This window comes from Archocentrus centrarchus, chromosome 21 (genome assembly GCF_007364275.1).
Source record: "Archocentrus centrarchus isolate MPI-CPG fArcCen1 chromosome 21, fArcCen1, whole genome shotgun sequence".
In the NCBI taxonomy this organism is placed as follows: domain Eukaryota; kingdom Metazoa; phylum Chordata; class Actinopteri; order Cichliformes; family Cichlidae; genus Archocentrus; species Archocentrus centrarchus.
The window spans coordinates 18824575-18846678 of record NC_044366.1 but is presented as its reverse complement, the minus strand read 5'-3'; the positions used below and the strand labels follow the sequence as shown (position 1 = coordinate 18846678).

General features: G+C 40.0%; 1 protein-coding gene across 1 annotated transcript in view; it reads right to left on the bottom strand.

The window, feature by feature from the left end:
- osbpl6 (oxysterol binding protein-like 6) overlaps positions 1–22104 on the bottom strand; it is a 49162-nt gene that overhangs the window by 26731 nt on the left and 327 nt on the right. Inside the window, exons 2-3 of the mRNA XM_030757917.1 lie at positions 13129–13378; positions 161–283 (exon numbers count right to left, since the gene is read on the bottom strand). Of these exons, the coding sequence (XP_030613777.1) occupies positions 161–283; positions 13129–13278 (273 nt within the window). The 5' untranslated portion in view covers positions 13279–13378. The remainder of the gene's footprint in view (positions 1–160; positions 284–13128; positions 13379–22104) is intronic.

Here is a 22104-nt window from a genome sequence, read left to right as displayed (position 1 = left end):
TGAAGCGAGCGTAAAGAGGGGCACATGAAAAGGGGAATTTCTTTCAAGTAATGACGCTTTATTAAACAGGAAATCTATTAACAGTCAGGGAAAGCCGGTGTTAGAAAATGTTTTTCCAGCACTAATAGCTTTTGTGTCTCGATTTGCCTGTGAATCTTACCTTGTGCCAGCCTTTCAAGGGCCATTTCCGCTTCTTCAACATAAACCCCTCGTGTTTATCAGGCCTCTGGACATTGCTCTGACCAATTTTCAGCCCCTCTATTATTTCCCAGCTGTCTGCCTCCTAGAGAGAAATGAAAATATACAGCTGTGTCAGAACTAATCCACTTATTCCTCTAGAATAAGGAGGAAAATACAAGGACGCTCTCTGTATAATACAAAGATAAGATGCTGCTGTCATGTGATTGATTTCATGAGGAAAAAAGCAGGAATAATGCAACATATTGCATCTATATTCTTTCCCCCCCTGTGCCACACGTTTAAAGAAAAACTGCCCCATTGAAATTCCTCCTGCTCTCTCAGCATTTCCACTCCATTAGCTTTCTCCTGACTGTGCTCTTCCTGCTCCTAGTGGGTCAGTAAATCAAAGTGACGTCTCTGGAGTAGAGGGACAACAGGGTCACGCAGGGACAGGTAAGACATCCCCCCTGTCATACAGGTTTTGAAGGCAGAAAAATGTACAACAGAGGGACAGGCACGTCCACTACCGGATATCTTTTGGAAGTGATTTTGTGTGAATCACTGATATTTCTGCACTTTATCCTATAATTGTTTTTGTTTCCACTTAGCAGAGCTGCCACACCTCAGTCAGTCAGAGGGTTATATATGGTTTTTGGGTTTATGTGTTAAAATGGTTTATTGTGCCCTTTATTGCCTCTTTTCCACTGGTTTCATCTGAAATCACTTATTGTGGTGACCCATGCCTTCTTTCACACCTTGGCGCCTGTGATTATGCAAATGAACAATAGTGGGTCACAACCACCTCCAGGGGACCACGCCCACTTTGGTTTAAATACCCAGGTCTCTCCACCTTTTGGTTTTAGAACTGAAGAAGCCTTTCGGATGAGAGGTGAAACATCTTCAAGAAACTTAAAGTAGTCCGGTTGCCTCTTTTTAAGCTCCAGAGACAGCAATGTTGCATAGTTAAACTATATGTATAGAGCAGGGTTTAGCATAATTAAAAAAAATAAAATGATACGCGAGGTTGCTTGTTAAGGTTGCCAAGCAACATCTGATCAAAATATATGAACATAGTTCATAGAAAGTAACTAAAAATAAAAAGTTTTTTTTCCCTAATCTTTAACCATGAATGTTGCCTATTAAATACAAATTTAACTTAATGTGAATTTAAAAACAATACAATAGCCTGCATGTCAAGCTGGGTACACAAGTAAGAGAGAACAATGTAAACTCAGACAGAAGTGTGGCAACAGTATCTATGCTCATCATAATATCATAAAATGTTATGTAAAATGTTATGTAATCTATTTTTGCACTGATATCCATCTGCATAAATAAATAATAAAATGGAACATATTCATTGTAGCATCAGTGAAGTAGGTCAGAGTTTTAATTTCGTACTTAAATCAGTAGCAGCAGAGCCTTTAAGGCAAAAATCCACTTTAAAATTCACAAACATCTCTGGCAACTGAACAAATAGCCGGTGGCTCCTCACGGCACGATGTGATGCTGCAACCTTCAAGACAGCTCTGTCGGTGTGCATGACAAAACCTGACCTTGGTTTGTGGGACATTTAACACAAGAAGACAACAGCTTGTTTAATGTAATGACCAGGTGAACAGATCTGTCTCGTAATGAGGACACGTTGCTCCGCTGAGGGCACCCGCTCCCTCGAGTGGCCTGGCGAAAATGGGATAGTGGAAGAGCTCAGTTTCATTAGCAAAATGTACCTCAGTGTTCAAAAGCAGTCAAGTTTCAAAAGGTAGCAGGCTACTTATTACATTCCGAGTAAATAGATCATCATTAGTTGGACAACTGAGCTGTATGAGGTTACCTATGAAATGATCAATGCCTCAATGCTTCATTTAGAACATAATAACCATCCCATACTGTACATGATGAGCACTCTGAGAAACGCTTCACACAAACTTGCTATGTTTTATCTGAGACAGCTTCAAATCAGTAATATTTTAAATAAAGAACTGCTTGACCTGCAAATTTTGCAGTGTTTTGTGTTTTCATGGACATCACTTTATGGTCCAACATATTAAATGAATTTATGCATTCGGCGAGTAAACAGAGGTAAACAAAGGTCACCAACTTTCTGCAGAGTCAATCGCTACAGACCTTCAGACTTCATGGGGCCTTCAGATTAGCTCAAGAACAGTGTGTAGAGAGCTAACCTTCAGACTTCATGGGGCCTTCAGATTAGCTCAAGAACAGTGTGTACAGAGCTAACCTTCAGACTTCATGGGGCCTTCAGATTAGCTCAAGAACAGTGTGTACAGAGCTAACCTTCAGACTTCATGGGGCCTTCAGATTAGCTCAAGAACAGTGTGTAGAGAGCTAACCTTCAGACTTCATGGGGCCTTCAGATTAGCTCAAGAACAGTGTGTAGAGAGCTAACCTTCAGACTTCATGGGGCCTTCAGATTAGCTCAAGAACAGTGTGTAGAGAGCTTCATGGAATGGGTTTCCATGGCCGAGCAGCTGCATCCAAGCCTTACATCACCAAGCGCAATGCAAAGTGTTGGATGCAATGGTGTAAAGCACGCTGTCACTGGACTCTAGAGCAGTGGCGACATGACGAATCACAGTTCTCCATCTGACATCTGTGAATGAGTCTGGGTTTGGTGGTTGCCAGGAGAACGGTACTTGTCTGACTGCATCGTGCCAAGTGTAAAGTTTAGTGGAGGGGGACTATGGTGTGGGGTTAGTTTTCAGGAGTTGGCCTTGGCCCCTTAGTTCCAGTGATGCTTCAGCATACCAAGACATTTTGGACAATTCATGCTCCCAACTTTGTGGGAACAGTTTGGGGATGGCCCCTTCCTGTTCCAATATAACTGCACACCAGTGCACAAAGCAAGGTCCATAAAGACATGGATGAGCGAGTCTAGTGTGAAAGAACTTGACTGGCCTGCACAGAGTCCTGACTTCAAACCAATGGAATGAATTAGAGAGGAGACTGCAAACCAGGCCTTGTGCTTGTGCTGTGCTTCTGGAAAAATAGTCAAAAATTCCCATAAACACACTCCTAAACCTTGTGGAAAGCCTTCCCAAAAGAGTTGAAGCTGTTGTAACTGCAAAGGGACCTCGGTGTTCCCCTGGATAAGCTGAAAGAGATGGCTGGTGAGAGGGAGGTCTGGGTTTCTCTGCCTAGGCTGCTGCCCTTGCAGCCCGGCCCCGAAAAAGCGGAAGAAAATGGATGGATGAATTGATGGATGGATGGATTTCGCACAGAGAACAGAGCTGAATTAACCCAAAGTGATTTCCTGTACTCTGCTTACATGTATTGATCTTACTGCAGAATAATTTAAAGTTGAATGAGCTCTTGGTGAGTTTACCCATTTAATGAAGGATCTTGTGGCAGAATCAATGAGAAGCTGTCTGCTTTTCTGTGTCAGGATTTAGGAAGGTTTGTTCCTTGATCCCAAACATTTGATATGAATACCTTTTCATGTCTCCCTTGAATAATAGATTCTTCTTATCAGTGTAATAAAATGATAAGATGCCAATATATTTTCCAAAAAAATACAGTGAGGAGTCAAAAGAACTTCTACAATCCTGATTATTATCACCTAAGTCAACCTAACAGCCTAGTTGTGTCAGTTTCATAGGCCAAGTCTTCTGGGATCCACCACCTGCAGTGACACTCAGCAGTATAGCAAAGCAGACCTTTCAATGCTGCAATGAATCAAACTATTACAGTTAAGGTCTCTCTGAGTAGGAGAAAGGACAAACACTCCTTGGGGACACCTTAGGCTAAATCAGCACTATAAATATCAGCGCCCACAATAACACCACACCTCTGATGGCCACTTTCTTTTACATGTCTGCCTCTGTCGCTTTCTGCTTCTTGATTTGACACTGTTGTACATTTAGAGTCTGTCAACCTCTTAAGGTGTTGTAACCACACATACCTGATACAACACACATGTATTCAGGTCATAATAAACCTTTATAATGAATAAGTAATGAAATGAGTGATGAAAAATAAAGGCCAGAAAATTGGCATTTGGTTGAAAGGTTTGGGAGTCTCAAATAGCCACAGCTGCAATCATTTTAGTTCATCTTGTAATGATCCATTAATTAATTAATTTTCTCTCAAGATTTTGCTGTTAAGTTGTTTTATGTTAACACTTAGCACATTGATTATCTTGTTTTCCGGGAGAAAATGCCTTGTTGATGTCAGAGGAGAACAGCCAAGATGCTTTGAGCTGATAGGAAGGCCACAGTAGCTCAAATAACCACTTGTTACAGCCAAGGTATGCAAAAGATCGTCTCTGAAGGCACAACACATAAAATGTCGAAGCAGACTGGCTACAGCGCCAGAAGGCCATTCCAAGTGCCGCTCCTGTCAGCTATGGACAGGAAAATGAGGCTACAATTCACATGGCCTCACCAAATTAGAACAACAGAAGACTGGAAAAATGTTGACTTGTATGATGAGTCTTAATTTTTGCTGTAACATTCAGATGGTAGGGTCAGAATTTGGCATAAACAACATGAAAGCATGGATCCATCTTATTTTGTATCAGTGTTTCAGGCTGGCGATGGCAGTTCTGTAGATGGGAAAGTCACATTATGAATGTGTAGCTGGAAAATCTGCAGCAACTGTGTGATGCTATCATGTCAATACGGACCAAAATCTTTGTTTCCAACATGTTTCCAGCATCTTGTTGAGTCTATGCCACAAAGATTGAAGGCAGTTATGAAGGTAAACTGGGCTCCAGCCCAGTACCAGCAAGGTGTACTTAATAAAGTGTCCAGTGAGTGAATAACCTATGATCATTTTTCAGCAAAACCTTTGTTGAGTATTTGTTTGATCAAGATTCTCAAATGTGAGGACTTGAAGGTTTTCTTTGAGATTACTGTCAGTTGGATATTTTCAGGTTGCGAAGTGTCAGCTTAAAACAAGACAGAATCAGGGAGGAAGCAACCGCCATTTTTCATAATTAGTAAGAGAATATGTTTAGACATTTAAGGGTTGTTATATTTTTTGCTAAACAATGGGTGGGTAGGTGGGATAAGGTAGTGAAGTGGTAAAGATGGTAGGTGGGAGATGTTATTAGTAATATACAGAGCAATAAGTTTGTTAAAGTTTTAAACAGCCTCTCAACATACAAGCATTAAATATTTCTGCATATTTAGAAGCCACCTCACAATGATTGAGTAGCTGTGTTCCTCACAAAAGTCAGAATACTGATTCATCAAAAATTAATACACAATATGAGGTAGCCTGTGTAATAAGGTAATGAAACTGTAATCTTTATGTTCTAAACGCAACCAAATCCACAATAACGGATGTTATTTTAGCAGCTAATAACCACAGAAAAACTGTCGGGAGGATGGATTTCACCGCAACGTTTGACTGAGTAGTAAACAGTGGAGTTGGAGAACAGACTGCCACATGGATGGGAAGTTAACACCCTGAGAGAAACACGGTGTCATGCTCTATGTAAACACCACCAGAGATTCAGTTACAGCCTTAAAGTCTCCATGTGTCACCTGTTAGCCTGCAGGTGAAATACCGCGGCTCCTTCTGTAAAAACATCCAAAATGCCTTACAAACACAATTCAAAGCCCATCTGTCTAGTGGCAGTGGCACAGTGGGTAGGCGCTCGCTTTGCAGCCGGAAGGTTGCAGGTTCAAGCCCCTGCACTGGGTTGTGTCCTTAGGCAAGACACTTAAACCACATTGCCTAACGGTAATGCTGGTCTCTAGCTGCATGACTGCAGATGCTTCTCTCTGGATGAGTGATCTGGAACCAGGGTTATTATAGTTAACGAAAACGAACGAAATAACGAAAACTGAAATTGAAAAAACATTGTCGTTAACTGAAATAAATAAAAACTATAATTAAAAGGAAAAAACGATAACTAATTAAAACTGAATTGTGAGTTTACAAAACTAACTAAAACTAACTGCAATTATCGATAAACTGACTTTCATTTTAAGCCTTGTGGATTGATATGAAATCATTGTTTCCGCTCTCGGAGTTTAAGCTGGGAGCGCCACAGGACAACTGTGTGAGTGCGCATGTGCGTGCGCTCACCGCGCTGGTCCGCCGAGTAATTGCTGCGGTCTGCCGAGAAAGCGGCAGAGTCCCGTATGGAGGTTCTTTGAGTACACCTGCACACGACCACAAGGTAATAACACACACAATCCAGCTACACAAGCATAAATGCGGACATGAGGTCGGCAACTTCTGTAGGTTGTGTACAGAGGCCGCAAAGACCCTGCAGGTTTAATTAGCGAGCATCTAACCAAGCTAGCTCCAAAACAGAAGCAGCTTCAGGTGGTGAGAACATCAGGATGCAGCTGGATTTGAGCTTTGACTCCTTCAAAGAGTTTGTTTTTGTTTAACACCACATGTAGGCGTTATTAATCTGCTGCACTGATGCTGAAGTTTATTGTGGAGTTTATTGTAGAATTTATTGAGTTTGGGAATTCATGTTTTTCTTTGTTTCTCCCTGTTGATGTTCATGTGTGTCCTTAATATTACACACATTTAGCATGTCTTGTGAACAGCTGGTTGTTGAATATATTTCTTTAAACTGTATCTTTTGTCAAGTTTTCATTACACAATAGTCACTTTTGCGCCTTGAATCTTGCACCTGATCAGGTATGAAAATACTAAAACTAATACTGAAACTAACTAAAACTAAGCATGAAACCAAAAATAAAAACTAATAAAAACGAGCAAAACCACTCTGAAAACTAATTAAAACTAACTGAATTAGAGAAAAAAAAGTAAAAACTAACTAAAACTAAACTATAATGTAAAATCCAAAACTATTATAACCCTGTCTGGAACAATCACTTTGTTGTGTGCACAATGAGTTGAATCTAACATCTTTTTTTTTTTAATCTCAAAATGACAGCAGTCTTTTGGCCAGCCTTACTTGGCCTATATGCTGTTTTTACCTACCATCAAACTCTGCTATTGCTTGGATATAGTCCTCTTATGGATAAAATACAGTGCATTATATCTAAGGGCTCCATACTACTGTGGTTTACACATTCACCTAACAAATATAAGCTCTCCAGTTCAATCCCAGGAGGAGAAACAAATCTTTCCGGGGTTGAGTCATGCAGGGCATCCAGTATAAATATCTGCCAAATCCTGGACTGTAGCTTTCAAAAGTCATGGGATCCTTTTTTCACAGGTAGAGATGCACCACTAAACTAGTATGTCCAAAAGTTTTTTGACAATTACACATTTTTTTGGTAATTTGGGTTCTGTACACACCACATTAGAATTTAAATTAAATAAGATGTGACTATAGTTCAGACTCTCAGCCTTAATTCAAGGTGTTTTACAAAACTGTTGTATTAACTGTTCATACATAGTCTCCGATTTTCAGAGGCTCAAAAGCAAGTATCAAACTGCCATGATTTTAAATATAAAGATTGTTTTTAATATTGGGAAAATCCTTTGTAGATTATGACTCCCTTAAGTCCATCACTAAATGCTGTGTTTCCTCCTTTACTGTAGCCACCTTCATTTGTTCACCTTCAGTTTTGTATTTAATAACTGGACAGCATGATGTGTTGGGTTGAGATCAGGTGACTGTCTTGGCCACTGAAGAATCTCTTTTTTTGCCTTGAGAATCTCTTGGGTTGCTTTTGCAGAATTCTTTGGCTCAGAATTTTTTAATTTTTTTTTTTTTTAAATCAAGACCCCTCCTCTGTTCTGCAGAGGATCTCTCACAAGTATCACATACAACAAAAACACCTGGCAACTAAAAAAAACTTTAGAAGAAAGACCTCTGCAGATGAGAGAGCAGATTATGACTTCTGGTCATTACCATAAACACAGCCACCAGCTGATCCTACAGCAACTGATAATCGCATGACTGAGTTCCCCGCTCTCATAAATCTCAGCCAGCTTCCATCATAGAGACCTTTCTTAAATATTTTTCAAACATGCAGTGTGATTTCACCCTAATTATCTCTAAGCTAAAGCATCTTATCTGACCAGGAAAGGACAGGCAACAAGAGGAGAAACTGATAGTTGCAGCAACACTTTGAGTTGCACATTTGCCTCGATCTACAAAGTGCAGTGTGTATTTTTGTGTGTGAGTGTCTGTCCGAGCCTGCGCTTACTGCAGGTGCTGCTCCTAATTGCTCCCATGAGGGCCTCTGGAGCGAACAGGATTCGTCAGCAGTGAGAGAAGTGACATATATTGATTTGAAAATGGGGGCAGGATCCCATTAAGGCTTTCCCCAAACAAAATGCCCCACTCTCATTTATTCACAAACACTGAGGCCCAGCCAAGCTAGCTAAGGTCTTTTCTAAGTATCTGCTGTCCAGGGGAAGATGTGCTGTGCTGATTATTTCCTACAGTGAACCACCAACATAAAATCACTCAAAACTCCCTGCAAAGAACACAGTAATACTGCTATCATAAACACAATGAAAGTGCAGGTATAAGTTGGCATAATGTCAACACAGATGTGTGCTGATGCTGGAGAAGTCCTCGCAGTTTAGTCAGTTAATAATTTATTCTAGATGTGATCAATACACAATCACACAGACATCGAGAGGGCTGCGTGATCTGAGAGAAAGCTCCAGAAAAGCCACTAAATGGACCTTGTGAAAGAAGTACCCGAAGTGCTCGAGAAACTGGAAGAAGTCCACCTGCAAAGGGAAACCATGTGTTAAATTCAAAAACTTTTTCAAGCATCTGCAGCGGTGTGAGCCAAAAAACTGCCCCTTTCCTACCTCAATGAGACCTGAAGAATATAGCCAGAACTTTTCATGGCACAGCACGACATAAGAGACAAAAAAATATGCAGTGGAAAAATTAACTTTTTCTTTGTGACCTAATTTTACATTTATTTTGCTGATTTAGTCTATGTGAATTTTCCTGTAGGCACTTTGCACATTTTTTTTGAGAAGTGCTGAATGAATAACATTTATCACTAGTTTGCTGTTATCAGTAGTTATCTATGCCCATAATAGAGAAGAAGAAAAAAATGAAGAAAAGGTGCTTGTAAACTCATGAATTAAAATGAAACAAAGTACCCACATTATGAAAATGATCTCAATATACATCCATCTGACAGCAGCATAAAACATCGGATGATGAATAAAAAAAAAACCTGCTGTTTTTCATCAGAGAAGGAAAGAGCATCCCAAAACCATATTTTTATCCTCAATTAAGAGGACTGTTAGCAGCCGCATGTGAATCCACACAGAATTACACTTGTCAGATAGTGGAAGGGCAGAACTGGGTCTTACCCAGTCTCACTTAGAAATATGTCACCCTGTGGAGTGTGTGAAGACACTTGTTTAACTGTTTTGAAAAGTATTTGCTAGACCACTCATAGAGCTGTTCTTTAGTGTCATGTACAACTTATCCAAGAGAATTTGTGGCATTTAGGAATGCCATTTCAATCAGATTGAAGTCACTTTTTCTTCTTTTTCAGCCATTCTGTTGTAGATTTGCTGCTGGGCTTGGGATCACTGTCCGGTCTGCATGAGCCAATTTATGCCAAGCGTTAGCTGTCAGACATTTGTCTCTAGAATTCTTTGGTATACGGAGGAGCTCACGGTCGACTCAGTGACTGCAAGGTGTGCAGGCCCTGTGGCTACAAAGCAAACCTAAATCATCACCCCTCCACCACCGTGCTTGACAGTTGGTATGAGGTGTTTGTGCTGATATGCTGTGTTTGTTTGTTTGTTTTTTAGCCAAATGTGGCGCTGTGCATTATAGTCAAGCATCTCCACTTTGGTCTTGTCTGTCTAAATGACATTGTTCCAGAAGTCTTGTGGTTTGTTCAGGTGTAATCATGCAAACCTGAGCCGTGCTGCCATGTTCTTTTCAGAGGAAAGAGGCTTTCTCTTGGCAGCACTTCCAAACAGGCCACACTCTTTTTCTATTTGCACTGTCATGAACTTTAACATTTAACGTGCTAACTGTGGCCTGTAGAGTCTGAGATGTAATTCTTGGATTTTATGCAGTTTCTCTGAGCTTTGCACAGTCTAACCTTTGGGTCAATTTGCTGGGATGTCCACTCCTGGGAAGACTGTGGCATTATGTTAACTCACACACGCTCCAGACCAGCAATCATCTACTTTTATAGAGGTGTTCACACTTGCTGGTGATCAGTTAATCAAGCACATTTGATTCACAGCACCCGGCTACTTCTTACCCTTTGAATTCTTATGGCAGCACTAAGGGTGTATTTAGTTTTAGCTTTCCACAGGACTGTGATACATTTCTATTAGATATGACTAAATTTGGCTTTTATGCCAATTTCAGGGATGTCAATTTTGAATGTGAATCTTTTTTAAGTGTGGATAAATTTTTTTCCTGCTGACATAAGCAAATCACAGTAACACTGATGGCAACTTTGAAAACTTACAAAACAAATCACTGCATCATTTACAGCTGCAACCTTCAAAAATTAGTTCCTAATTGAATTTTTCTCACGCTACTAACTGATTTGTGGAGTATCTAGAAGTCTTGATGAAGGGGGTGAAGAGTATCTTACAAGTTAATTTTTTATCTTAACACATTACCATAAATTAATAAGAAAATAACCACTAATAGATAATATTCCTTTGAGATTATGGAGCATCGAGGAAAATGAAAAGCCAAATTATTTCACCTGTTTTCAAAAGCAAGTATGTTAACATTAAAGAAACAAACACAGAGTTTTTAAGGGTTACGTGTCTGCTTCATCGACTGTACTTTTCTAACAGGCCCCATTTCTCAAACTAGCTCCATTTTCTCTTCAGAGAGTCATCTCCTGAAGACACAAAGCTCCACATAACATACCAGAGTGTGCCACATGTTCAGTGGAGCACCAAGCCTCCGCCTGTCCCTCATGAAATATTCATCACGGAGTGCCGACGGAAAAGCTGTGTAGTCAGAGATTCCAGTTTCGGTGTCCTGTTTCTGCACGGCCACAGTGACACAGCAGCACGGTGAGGTGAGGTGGGTTAGGGGCGTCTGATGGCTTACTACAGGGGTTAATTTAAAGCGCTTGTCCTGTGAACTGTGAAATTGGAGTCTATGTTTTTTTTTTACTGATATGAGCGACAAATAAAATGAATAACCTGAGCCTTTGATAACTACAGAGAGGATCCAGTGGGTCTGTAATGTTGTGAGGGGCTTTTTGCTGGCTTGATAAGGGTCCACTTGTATTCTTAAAAGAAAGGATGACTGCAAGTCTTACTAAGACACCTTATGATTAGTTTTTTTTTTTAACCTTTCTACATGTTTCTGCACGATTAAAGGAAATTAAAGCTGCTGCATATTAGACTATTATTCTGCTAATCAGCTAGAAATGCACCAATAGCAATTTTCTTGGCTAATTCCAATTTTTAATTTTGTTTTTTTTTGTTTTTACAAACAAAACTAAAACTCTCCTTTTCATTTTATTTTCATAATAAAATAAATGATTAAACTTCCCCCCAAACTGCAGTAAGTTACAGGATCTTCTCTCACTGAAATAACTGAGAATAAAGTGCTCTGCTACTGGAAAGAGGTACAAATAATTCACTGAAAATGAGTTGCTGTACACCCACCTTTACCTGACATATTTCACCTTACCAAACAAAAGCAGGCGCAACAGATTTATATAATAAAGCAAATGTCAGGCACTCATAAATTCACCAGAAAACACAACATTGGCCCTTTTCTCTTTTTCACACGTCTCCATAATTTTCCTCCTAACTGCTTTGATTCTTTTCTCATACCGTGGCTGTTGGCTTGTGGGTGGCTTTGAGCTCTGGATAGCTTTCACTTTAGCCACTTTTCCTTTGTTAGTGTCTTTAAAATGTCCATGTTCATGCTGAGTGAAGGTGATTTAAGTGTCTGAGTAGGTTTGTTATTACAAACATTTTCGTTTTTTTTCCCCCACGGTTCGGCAAACTTTGAGTCTTCACTCATTGTGAAGAGCTTCAGCGCAGTGAGTGTTCGCACAACTATTTGCCTGTGCCACTGTGCCCATATTAGATGCATGAAACAGACCTAATCGGACATCCTTGAGGCTAACCAGCCGGTCAGCAGTCCGAGTCATGAACGCTGAAAATCGGCCAATTCTGGTCCCTGACCAGTCGATCAGTGCATCTCTACTTACATGATTTTCCTAAATTACTAATTACTACTAAAGGAGAGTGTTCTGTATACTTTAAATGGTTTTTGATTGAATCAGTCAGCTAAAGGAACCAGCTAGGACCATTAAACTGCACACACACAGAAAATCAGCTTAATTTAAACTTTGCATGGACTGCATATGGCTAATTTTAGAACCAGATGAAATTGATCCAAGATTGCTGATGTTGATGTCACAAATCCTGAATAATTATGTGAACCATTTGCTTGTCAGACAACTGAAGGGTTTTCTGTCATGTTGCTGCTATAGACCTGAATGTGACTGCTCTGTGACAGAAGTTAAAGTGAACTTGACTGCAGAACTGGCAGACATTGTATCTTCATCTAATCCAGCCATCTGTCAGTACTTGCATTTATTTTCATGCTTTTTCAATCACAGGATTCATGTTTATGTGTGACCTCCAAAACTGATTTCTTTGCAGTTTGAGTTCTTAATGAAACTAAAAAAAAAAAACAAACCCAAACGAATAAAAACTTCCTGTGCCAGCACATCTTCAAATCAAGAACAGTTTAACAGGATGTGCATAACTTCTCTGTATGATGGCAGCTGACATTAATTATTATGTCAGTGCATCATAATAGCTTGAATTGTTCTTGTTTCAAAAGTTAAAACCGCTGAATGAATATTTCATGATTCACCATTTCCTCATAGCTAACCTCTCTTGCATAAACAGTCTCACTGATAGAAGACTGCAGCACTCCAAGCTAATGTTGCCTCCTGCCTTTACCACCTCCGCTAAAGCTGCATTCATTCAAAGCGCTGCCATCCCTAGAATCCATTTGTAGATGGAGTCCTACTTCTGTGTCCTGAAAATTACCTGCCGGCTGTCGCGCTGGGAGGAGGAAGAGGAGGAGGTGCTCTTGTGAACTGGTGTCGAGGTCTTGTTCACCGGCGTGGAGCTCCTCTCCTCAGAGCTCACGGTGCGGCTGTGGGGGCCTCGCTGGTGGTAGTGTTGGTGGTGAGACATCGTGGGCACCGCTTTGGCTCTGTGGACCTCCCTCAACACTAGGCCCCGCAGATCTGGGGCATCCTCTGACACTTCCTCACGATCACTGCTTGATAGTCATCTGAAACACAAAAGTCAGGAAGTTACACTAGCACATGCACTGCAGCTTCCTTATTGCACCACACTGCTGTTGCTTATAGCGGACGGTAAATCGCACGGCCATTGACTAAAATTAGCATCTTGACTTCCCATAGGCTTTCGAAAAATATCAATTTCAGTATGTAAATTTCACTCAGTGATACTCAGTTGAGACACCCGGAGCTCTTCTTTGAAGCATGCGATTCTTCTCATTGCAAGTGCATTACTGAGTAAGCCTTTCATTGTATGAGATCCGCGCCACTCAGGATTACTCCTTTTTTATTCACTGTATAACCTCAAACCCAAACTGAACCTATATGAGGACTGCAACTAATGGCATTTTTAATTATTTCAAATTCTTATTAACTAATTAGTTAATCATTTGTCATGTGAAATGCAAAACAAAAAACAAAAAAAAAAAAAGTGGAAAAAATTCCCAACACAACAATACCAAAACACTGATAGATTTTCTGTCACATTTTTGAGTATTTTCTTACTATTTTCACTTGATACAATTCACTTGATACACAGACTGTCGATTTAATTCAAGGGGTTTCACAAAACTATTGCATTAACTGTTTAGGAATTGCAGCAATTTTTATTCAGCCCCCCCATTTTCACAGGCTCAAAATTGAGGAATTATTTTTTATTGGATTAAAAACCTCTGCAGTCAATGACCACCTGAGATCTAGAGTTTGAGTTTATTTATTTAGTAGGGACAATGCACATTAATAAACAATCCTGTAAATTCTCCCAACCCAAGAACCCATGTTTGTCTAAAATATTGCAATGATGATATCTTAATGTTTTTTTGCCCAATATTTTCATTGTTTGTTTGTATAATGACTCTATAGATTTCAGTGCTGTTGTTTTTGCTTGTGACCAAGTTGTGAGACAATAAGTTATGTGTGATAAAACAATTTAGAAGCCTGTAGTGATAACTGTGGTCTTCTAAACCTATAAATTGCTAAAGTAAATTTAACACGATTACAAACTTTTTTAATCTGAGGTTTAAAAGTGAGTTTTGAGTCTATTATGATACCGAGATATTTACATTCATTCACAAGTTGTAGTTTTTCCCCATCCACATAAATATTTGCCTCACAATTTGGAAGTTTTGATTTAGAAAAGAACATTCCAACTGTTTTACTCACATTTAGTTTTAAGCAGGAGTGGTTTAACCACTCTGATACATTAGCCATGGATTGTGTAAGTTCACTGGCTACTTGAATTATGTTTGTGCCACGTGTGTAAATAACAGTATCATCTGCGTACATTTGAATAAAGACATTAGGACAAACTGAGGGAAGGTCATTTATGTATAGAGCAAATAACAACGGCCCCAAAATGGAACCTTGGGGAACACCTGTTGACAAAGGCAGAGAAGATGAAATGTAGTGACCAATTCTAACTGAACCCATGCTGTGACCTCTGTCAGGTCTTTACTGCAGCCACCTTCAGTTGCTGCTCGTCTGCATTCAGTTTTGTATTTGATAACTGGAAAACGTGCTCTATTAGGTTGAAATCACGTGACTGACTTCAAGAATATCCCATTTCTTTGCCTTGAGAAACTTTTGGGTTGCTTTTGCAGTACGCATTGGGTTGTTATCCATTTGCACTGTGAAGCACTGTCTGATGCATTTGGCTGAATCTGAGCAGAGAGTATAGCCCTGCACACAGAATTTATCCTGCTACTTCTATTGGCAGTCATATCATTAGTAAACACTAGGGACCGGGTTCTACTGGCAGCCATACATGCCCATTGCCTCTGCCATGTTTGACAGATAATGTGGTACGCTTTGGATAATGAGCTGGTTTTTTTGTTTTGTTTTTTTTAATTTAAACCTTTATTTAACCAGGCAAACAGATTAAGAACAATTTCTTATTTACAACCGCAGCCTGTGTTTCTCTCCTTCTCCATACTTTTCTCTTCCCATGGTACAATTTCATCTTGGTTTCATCTCTCCAAAGATTTTTTCATGAGCTGTGCAGGCTCTTGTATGTTTCTTGCCAAAGTCTGACCTTCCTGGTCTTGAGTGTAATCAGTGGTTTGCACCTTCCTCTAAACCCTCTCTATTTCCATTATTGAAAGTATCTCTTGATTGTACACTTTGAGACCTCCTCAAGAGTGTTTTTGACTTGGTTAGATGTTGTGAAGTTGTTTTTCTTAACCATGGAAATAATTATTTTGTCTTGTTTTTACAAATGCATCGGACTGTTGATTTGGCCACTCCTAAGGTTTTTGCTGTTTCTCTGGTTTATTTAGGGGTTGTTTTTTTTTTCAGCCTAATGATGGCATGAAATTAAAGAAAAAATAAAAAGAGAAAATATTGGTATCTCTGTACAGCTCCAAAATTTCACCATTGGTCTAACCTATAGAGACAAAGTATGACAAACTCTGTTCCAATTAGGAAATGTGGCAACTACCACTTTTAATTGCCAACTTCCTCCTGCAGAACACTGAGCTCATCCCACAAGACTGTTATGTGACATAAATTCTTAAACATCTAATTACCGCTATGATAATGATTGAATTTAGAAGAGGACACCAAATCAATACAGGAAAACATCTGCTCTATCTGCGTGGTTACAGACCAGTTAAAACTGTTGTCTCTATAAACCATCACACACACAAACACAAGCAAAAGAAGTCTATCCAGTGGGATAACCTTTAAAACATCAGATGGTAAAGGCAGAAAAAGATTTATATCAAGATCTAAAATGTCTGGTTAACCTTATGTGCAGATAGCAGCGGGGGTGTGCTCATTTTCATCATTAGTCATGGCACCGTGTTGCTCCATGCTGACACCCATAATACTGCCTGCAGAGCTGCTCTGTAATTGCCTGAGCTCTCAGGAGGTCTAACTGTTAAAACATACATCGATTGCAAGACAGTAGAAAACAAACGCAGGAACAAACCCTGTTCAGCTGAGACACTTGACACCTACGATGTTACTGGACCTTTACAAGGGCAAATATGACACCTCAGTGTTGATAATGGGACTTCTGGGCCTTGAGACATTGGTCATTTGTGGGGCAAAAGGCTAAATGAAGACTGATCTGACAACTGTGTGTAAATTCACGATTATCAACTCCCACCGCAGTCGGTGACATTGTATGTCACACCACAGTCAGTTTGTGTTCATAGATACTGTATTTAACACTGGAGCAACCTGTGGTTTTAACTGCCGGATGTTTCTGTCAGGCTCTCCCATGAGACAAGGAAACAGCTCTGCGCGATCACATGCAAGCACACAGAGCATACACACTGTAATCTATAATTCAGATCCTTTAACAGCGTCATCATCCTGCTCTCTCTTAAGCCAGCTAGGGCTCTAAGCTACTGTATATGCGGCACTAAATCCATTCAGATAGTGTATTTCACTTACATCTATTTAACAGATTCGCTGCCCTTGACCTAATTAGAAAGCAGATGTGATGAGCACAATGAGTGTAAATGTAACTATTTGAATTGTTGTTAGTCTGTGAGCACGCAGGCTCTAGTTTGTTAGAATCTATTTGTAGTATTTGGACTAACGATTGCTGACCTTAAAGACATAAACAGCCACCTATCTCCACTTGAACAGGACAGAGATACAGCAAAACAAACGTGAAGGAGAAGTCAGGTGAAAAAATGTAACCAAAACTGGTAAAAAACCAACTTTCACTTCATTAGTTTCACTTCAGCAGAACACGCAGTTTCTGAATCCCATGTGTTTGTGAATTCCACGTGTGCGTTCATTAAAACGGAACCAAAACATTATCTGCATTTACAGACTGAATCGGACAATTATTGTTAAGCCCGTAACTCAGAGAAGCAACAAACAGGTTTGTAGTGTAAACCAAAGCTTTCAGTCCACAAGAAAATGCAGGTGCCTCCATCACGAATCTGGCAGGCACAACGTCCGTTTGACATAGATGGACGGCAGCTCTGTGCCGCACAAAGCCAGTCATCATGCTCGGGAACGTCCGAGCTTAGTCATGAGCTTATTGTTCTAAATCCAGTCACCATGATTATGGTCCTCTAAGCAGCGAGGACGTGGCAGGCCCTATGACACCTTTGAAACATCGGGTCAAGACCTCAGCAAAATCAAACCAAACACTATACCATCTTTATAAATGTGTGGTTCTCTATGGATAACACTGTACATACTGTATCAGTGTAGATAAACCATACAGATGTTCCAAGAAGAAACCAGTGTAATCTTATATGAACTTCTTCCTCTTTATTGGTTTCATCTCCCTTGGTTTTATGTGTACTGCTTTCATTTGTTGTTTTTCCTGCGCTGATGGCTTTTACTCTGTGTAATGATGGCTGATGGATGAGTTTCCCATTTAGGGCAATAAAGACTCAACAGAAGTGAACTGCGTGAGACCGCAATAAAAAGGAGACTTTTTTATGTGCTTCACACAAAAGGCATACATTGTATACCAAAGGCAAAAGTTCCTTTTTAAAAATTTTTTATTTTTTTTTTTACAATTTTCTGTAAGATGGATAATTATTTGAATAATAACAAAAGAATAAGTGCTGTCAATTTGCTGCTTAAAACCACCCTCTGAAAGTCTGGTTTGAAAGTCTAAAAGTCAGATAATGGACTGTGGTTTGGAAGATTCCCGATCCTAGTAGACAAAGAGGAACCTTCAGTCATCTTTCAGTCACGTGAAGGAACAACAGAAGCAGTTGTGAGCAGTCGTGAGGACCTTTCTCTCGACATTTTCTGAATGCCTCAAGTTGGAAAATGTCACCAAACATAATAAATGGGAGCACATTTACTGCTGAATGATCTTCTGAATGATCAGAGCAATAGTTCTTCTACCAGCTGACATGAAGATCCGATAAGAACAGATCCAAGAGATCCATAATATTTATTTATTTATAGTTTATTTTTACAGGGACAAGCATATTACATGAACCATGCCACAGACCACATCAATTAAAAACACAAAATATAAAATATGATAAATGAGCTGGTTTGTAATAATGGAGGATAAGTAATAAAATGATTAAAAATCTTAAAGTGTTGCTTCTTTATTGCAACAGCAGCTGAGAAAAGATGAAGAGAAGGGTAGCGTCTTAAAACAAGAATGACATTACAAAAGCAGTTACATGATACAGCTTGTTATAAAGACAGATATATTTATGCATCTTCCCAAGAATAACAGAACAGCAGTGCCAATGCATATTGTTTTATTAAAGTAAACCTGCACTATATGTTATCTCCCAAAGGGATTAATAAAGTTTAATCTAATCTAATCTAATCCCGAGTTAGCAACAGTAATTAAAACTGCATTTTTGTAACATGAAGTCTGTTTCTTCATGCAGATGTATTACACGCTTCTATGAATTCTCCATCACATAGGACTGTCTGTCTAATTTCTTCTGGCTCACAAGTGTGTGATACCATCTAGAAAATAAAAAAAAAAAAAAAACCCAAACCAAAACTTGCCTTTTCTCATCTCTCTTGTTTACTCCAAAATGCACTCTCAGCTCAGTCACACAAAACGTCTCTCCGTCTCATTTCATGCTCCAGAAAAGAAACTGAGTTTCAGGAGGGGGATTTTGCAATCAAAGGCGATGACGAAAACTGACAGAGAAAAAAAACAATTTAACCTAAGATCAGTGCCATCAACAGGGGTTCATTACACTCTGGAGACACTTACAACAAGCTGAGCAAACCAAGGATCTGGCATAAAACGAGCACAGCTTTAATTTGCGATCATTCTATTGGTTATATTACCAGTGTATTTATAACATATATACAACTTATGGAGTCATCAATATTAATTCAACATTACTGAAATGCCCTTGTTGACAATGCGGTAAATCTTTAGCTGTCAGTTAAAGGACACTCAGGACACTCTTACATGCAGATTTGAGGAGCTGGGATCAAATCAACAACCTTTGATTATTGGAGGATGCGCTTTACCGACTGAGCCACACCACCCCAATGCTTCTGGTACCTGGTTTTCACAGGCAGCCTCCATCTAAGTACTAAACAGATCAGATAAGGTCAGGGGATTTCAGGGTGGTATGACTATCAGTACACAGGTTGCAAGATTTGGAGTCATTGCTCTGGTAGCCCCCGTGACCCTGAACAGGATAAGCGGAAGAGAATGGATGGATGGATGGATGGATGGATGCTCTGGTAACTGACAGTTACAGCAGCTCAGTAAAGATGTAAAAACCTAGGATCCTTTTTATAGTATGCTTAAATATTACATATACCAAAAATTCTCTTGTGAAATATTAAAAGTGTAATACTGAGGTTCTGGCAGTCTAAAGAGATGTTTAAGTACTCTGAGTTCAATTTCTCCATTCTTTTAATGTTTCAGACCCAGTGCAGACTTTATGGTCAAGCAAAGAAATCAGCTGATGCAGTCACAGTACAACAGGATAACAAAACTTATGGTGGTGAATTGTTCTACTTCAATAATCTTGCTTACTTTAAGAGACTGAAAAGTGAATAACTGAATAGTTTAGAGCAACCACAAACTTACAGCACCAATGTCCTTGAACAAGATGCACATTCCTATGGCCTGCAGGGCCTTTCTGTTAGCCAGGATGGCAAGAACAAAGTCAAATTTCTCCATCAGGGATCAAAAAGAAGTCCCGAATTAAGGGGTAACTATTATCTATCCCGACATACGTCAAGCCAAGAAGCACAATACCGGGCTGTCAAGGGGGAGAAAGTAATCCCACTATCCCTCGCCCTGCACTGTGAGATCTGAGAGGGATGAAAAAAAAAACAAACTTCAGACTAAGACACTCAATATGTCAAGCACAGGAAACCCCCAAAGCTAAACAAACCAGTTAAAAATAGGTACACGTTTAGAAGTCATGTTAAATTTCATGCTGGCTGCTGTTAACGCACACTAAATGCAAAGCAGCACAGGCATTAACGGCCCCGCTCATCACAAACAGGTAATACGATGAAGCATAACGGTAACAGTGCTCTAGCAGGGGTAGAAAGACATTCTTGTTTGTGTTGTCACCACATTCAAGGAACACAATATAGCAAAACAAGTCCACTGCCCCCCCCCCCCCCCCCCCCCCCCCCCCCCCCCCCCCCTCCCTCACTGTTGCATATTTAAAGTGGGCCAGACTCATATTCTTATATTACATTACAGGGTCTTTGAGGACAAGTGGTGTCTGAATTTACAGCTGACTAATAATGCACGTGGATCATTACTGATCATTTACCTGTGTGGCTAAACGGGTGTAGATCTCGTGTGACATCTGAAAGCAATGAGCAGCTCATCTGTTTAAAGTAGTCTCTGTCAGTTTTTTTGAGTTTTGTTTTCAAAACAGCACAAACTGGAGAAAGCCAGTTTGTCCGTGCTGCGTAATACATCACCAAGGCAGACCTGGGTGTCACATGCTGCAGTACTCTTTAAGAGTAATATTATTTTCTTATTCAGATAAGGTCCCTCTGCAGCTTTTTTTTTTCTTCTTCTGGAGACAGAGAGTATATGGATTTAGATGTTTGGCTTACTTTGTTGGGTGGTGTATAAAGAAGAAAAGTTCTCTATACTCTCAGTCAATATATTTGACATCAAACGCCCTAGTTCTAGAAAACAAAACAAAGCAAATGAGGTTAATAACAGAGAATGAACAAGTAGCGTGCTGGTAATTATCAAAAACCCTTCATTAAAACAAACACAAGGGATGGCCATGCATGAGTCATCAGACCGTCTGAATACTGCTTTAACTCATTGTGAACTTTGTACTTGCATTTCTCAACTAATTTAATGAGTCAGTGGGTGTAATTATTGTTTCATTTTACATTAATGACTTGGCAAAAAACAAAAAGTACAACCAGAATGCAAAGACCCACCCCCACCCATCAATCATTAAGGCACACAGGCTCTGCAAGGATATCATGTAAACGGGATGGGGGCACCTTCATCAGGAGGGGCGAGCAGTACTGTATATAAGAGAATCAATAATCACAGCCGATCAAAGCAGCCCCTATTCAAGAAGGCACCAGGCACAAGCTTACAGATGCACTGAGCTCTCCAGCCTCCTCTGCTGCTCTTTAATTTATGTGATTGGAGGCTATTTTAAACAGCTGCAAAGTCACTGACTGACCTTCAGTAGGGAAAAGGAGGCTAGACCGTGGAGCTGTCCTGTCTGTGACAGCAGAAGTTGGCTAACTCCTCGGTTAGTTTCATCACTGGCAGCACAGTGGGTGCAGTAAAGGAGATTACGAAAGGAGATGGTGTTGTTAAGTAACGCTCCAGTATGTCATGGGACAGCGGTCTAATGGGACTGTGGGAGAAAGGATGGAGGCGCACAGTTAAAAAGGTGAAAATGTCAGTGACGCATTACGTCTACATCATCAGCCTCACTGCTTTAATGCTCCACTGAAGCATCTGTGTTTTATGGATGGTTCATCACGATGACCTCTGTGGTGATGATGATGATGATGAGGTGTTGGGATACGCGGTTATTATCGCCATCCCTGTGTGGTAAGACTAGCAGCAGTTAGCTCAGTCAGCAGTGGCTAGGTGGTCATGTCTGACTGGTGATTCACTCAGGATGCAAATACAAAAGGATGAGACGCTGAGGTCTCCGTGTGAGTGGCTGGATGGAGGAAGAAGAGGCTCTACATCCTAATTCAATATGGCATTGCTGGAGCGCAGTAGTTTTCTCTAATATGAGCGAGACTGGCGCTGAGGCTGCTTTGAAAGAGAGACGCGAAAAACTGA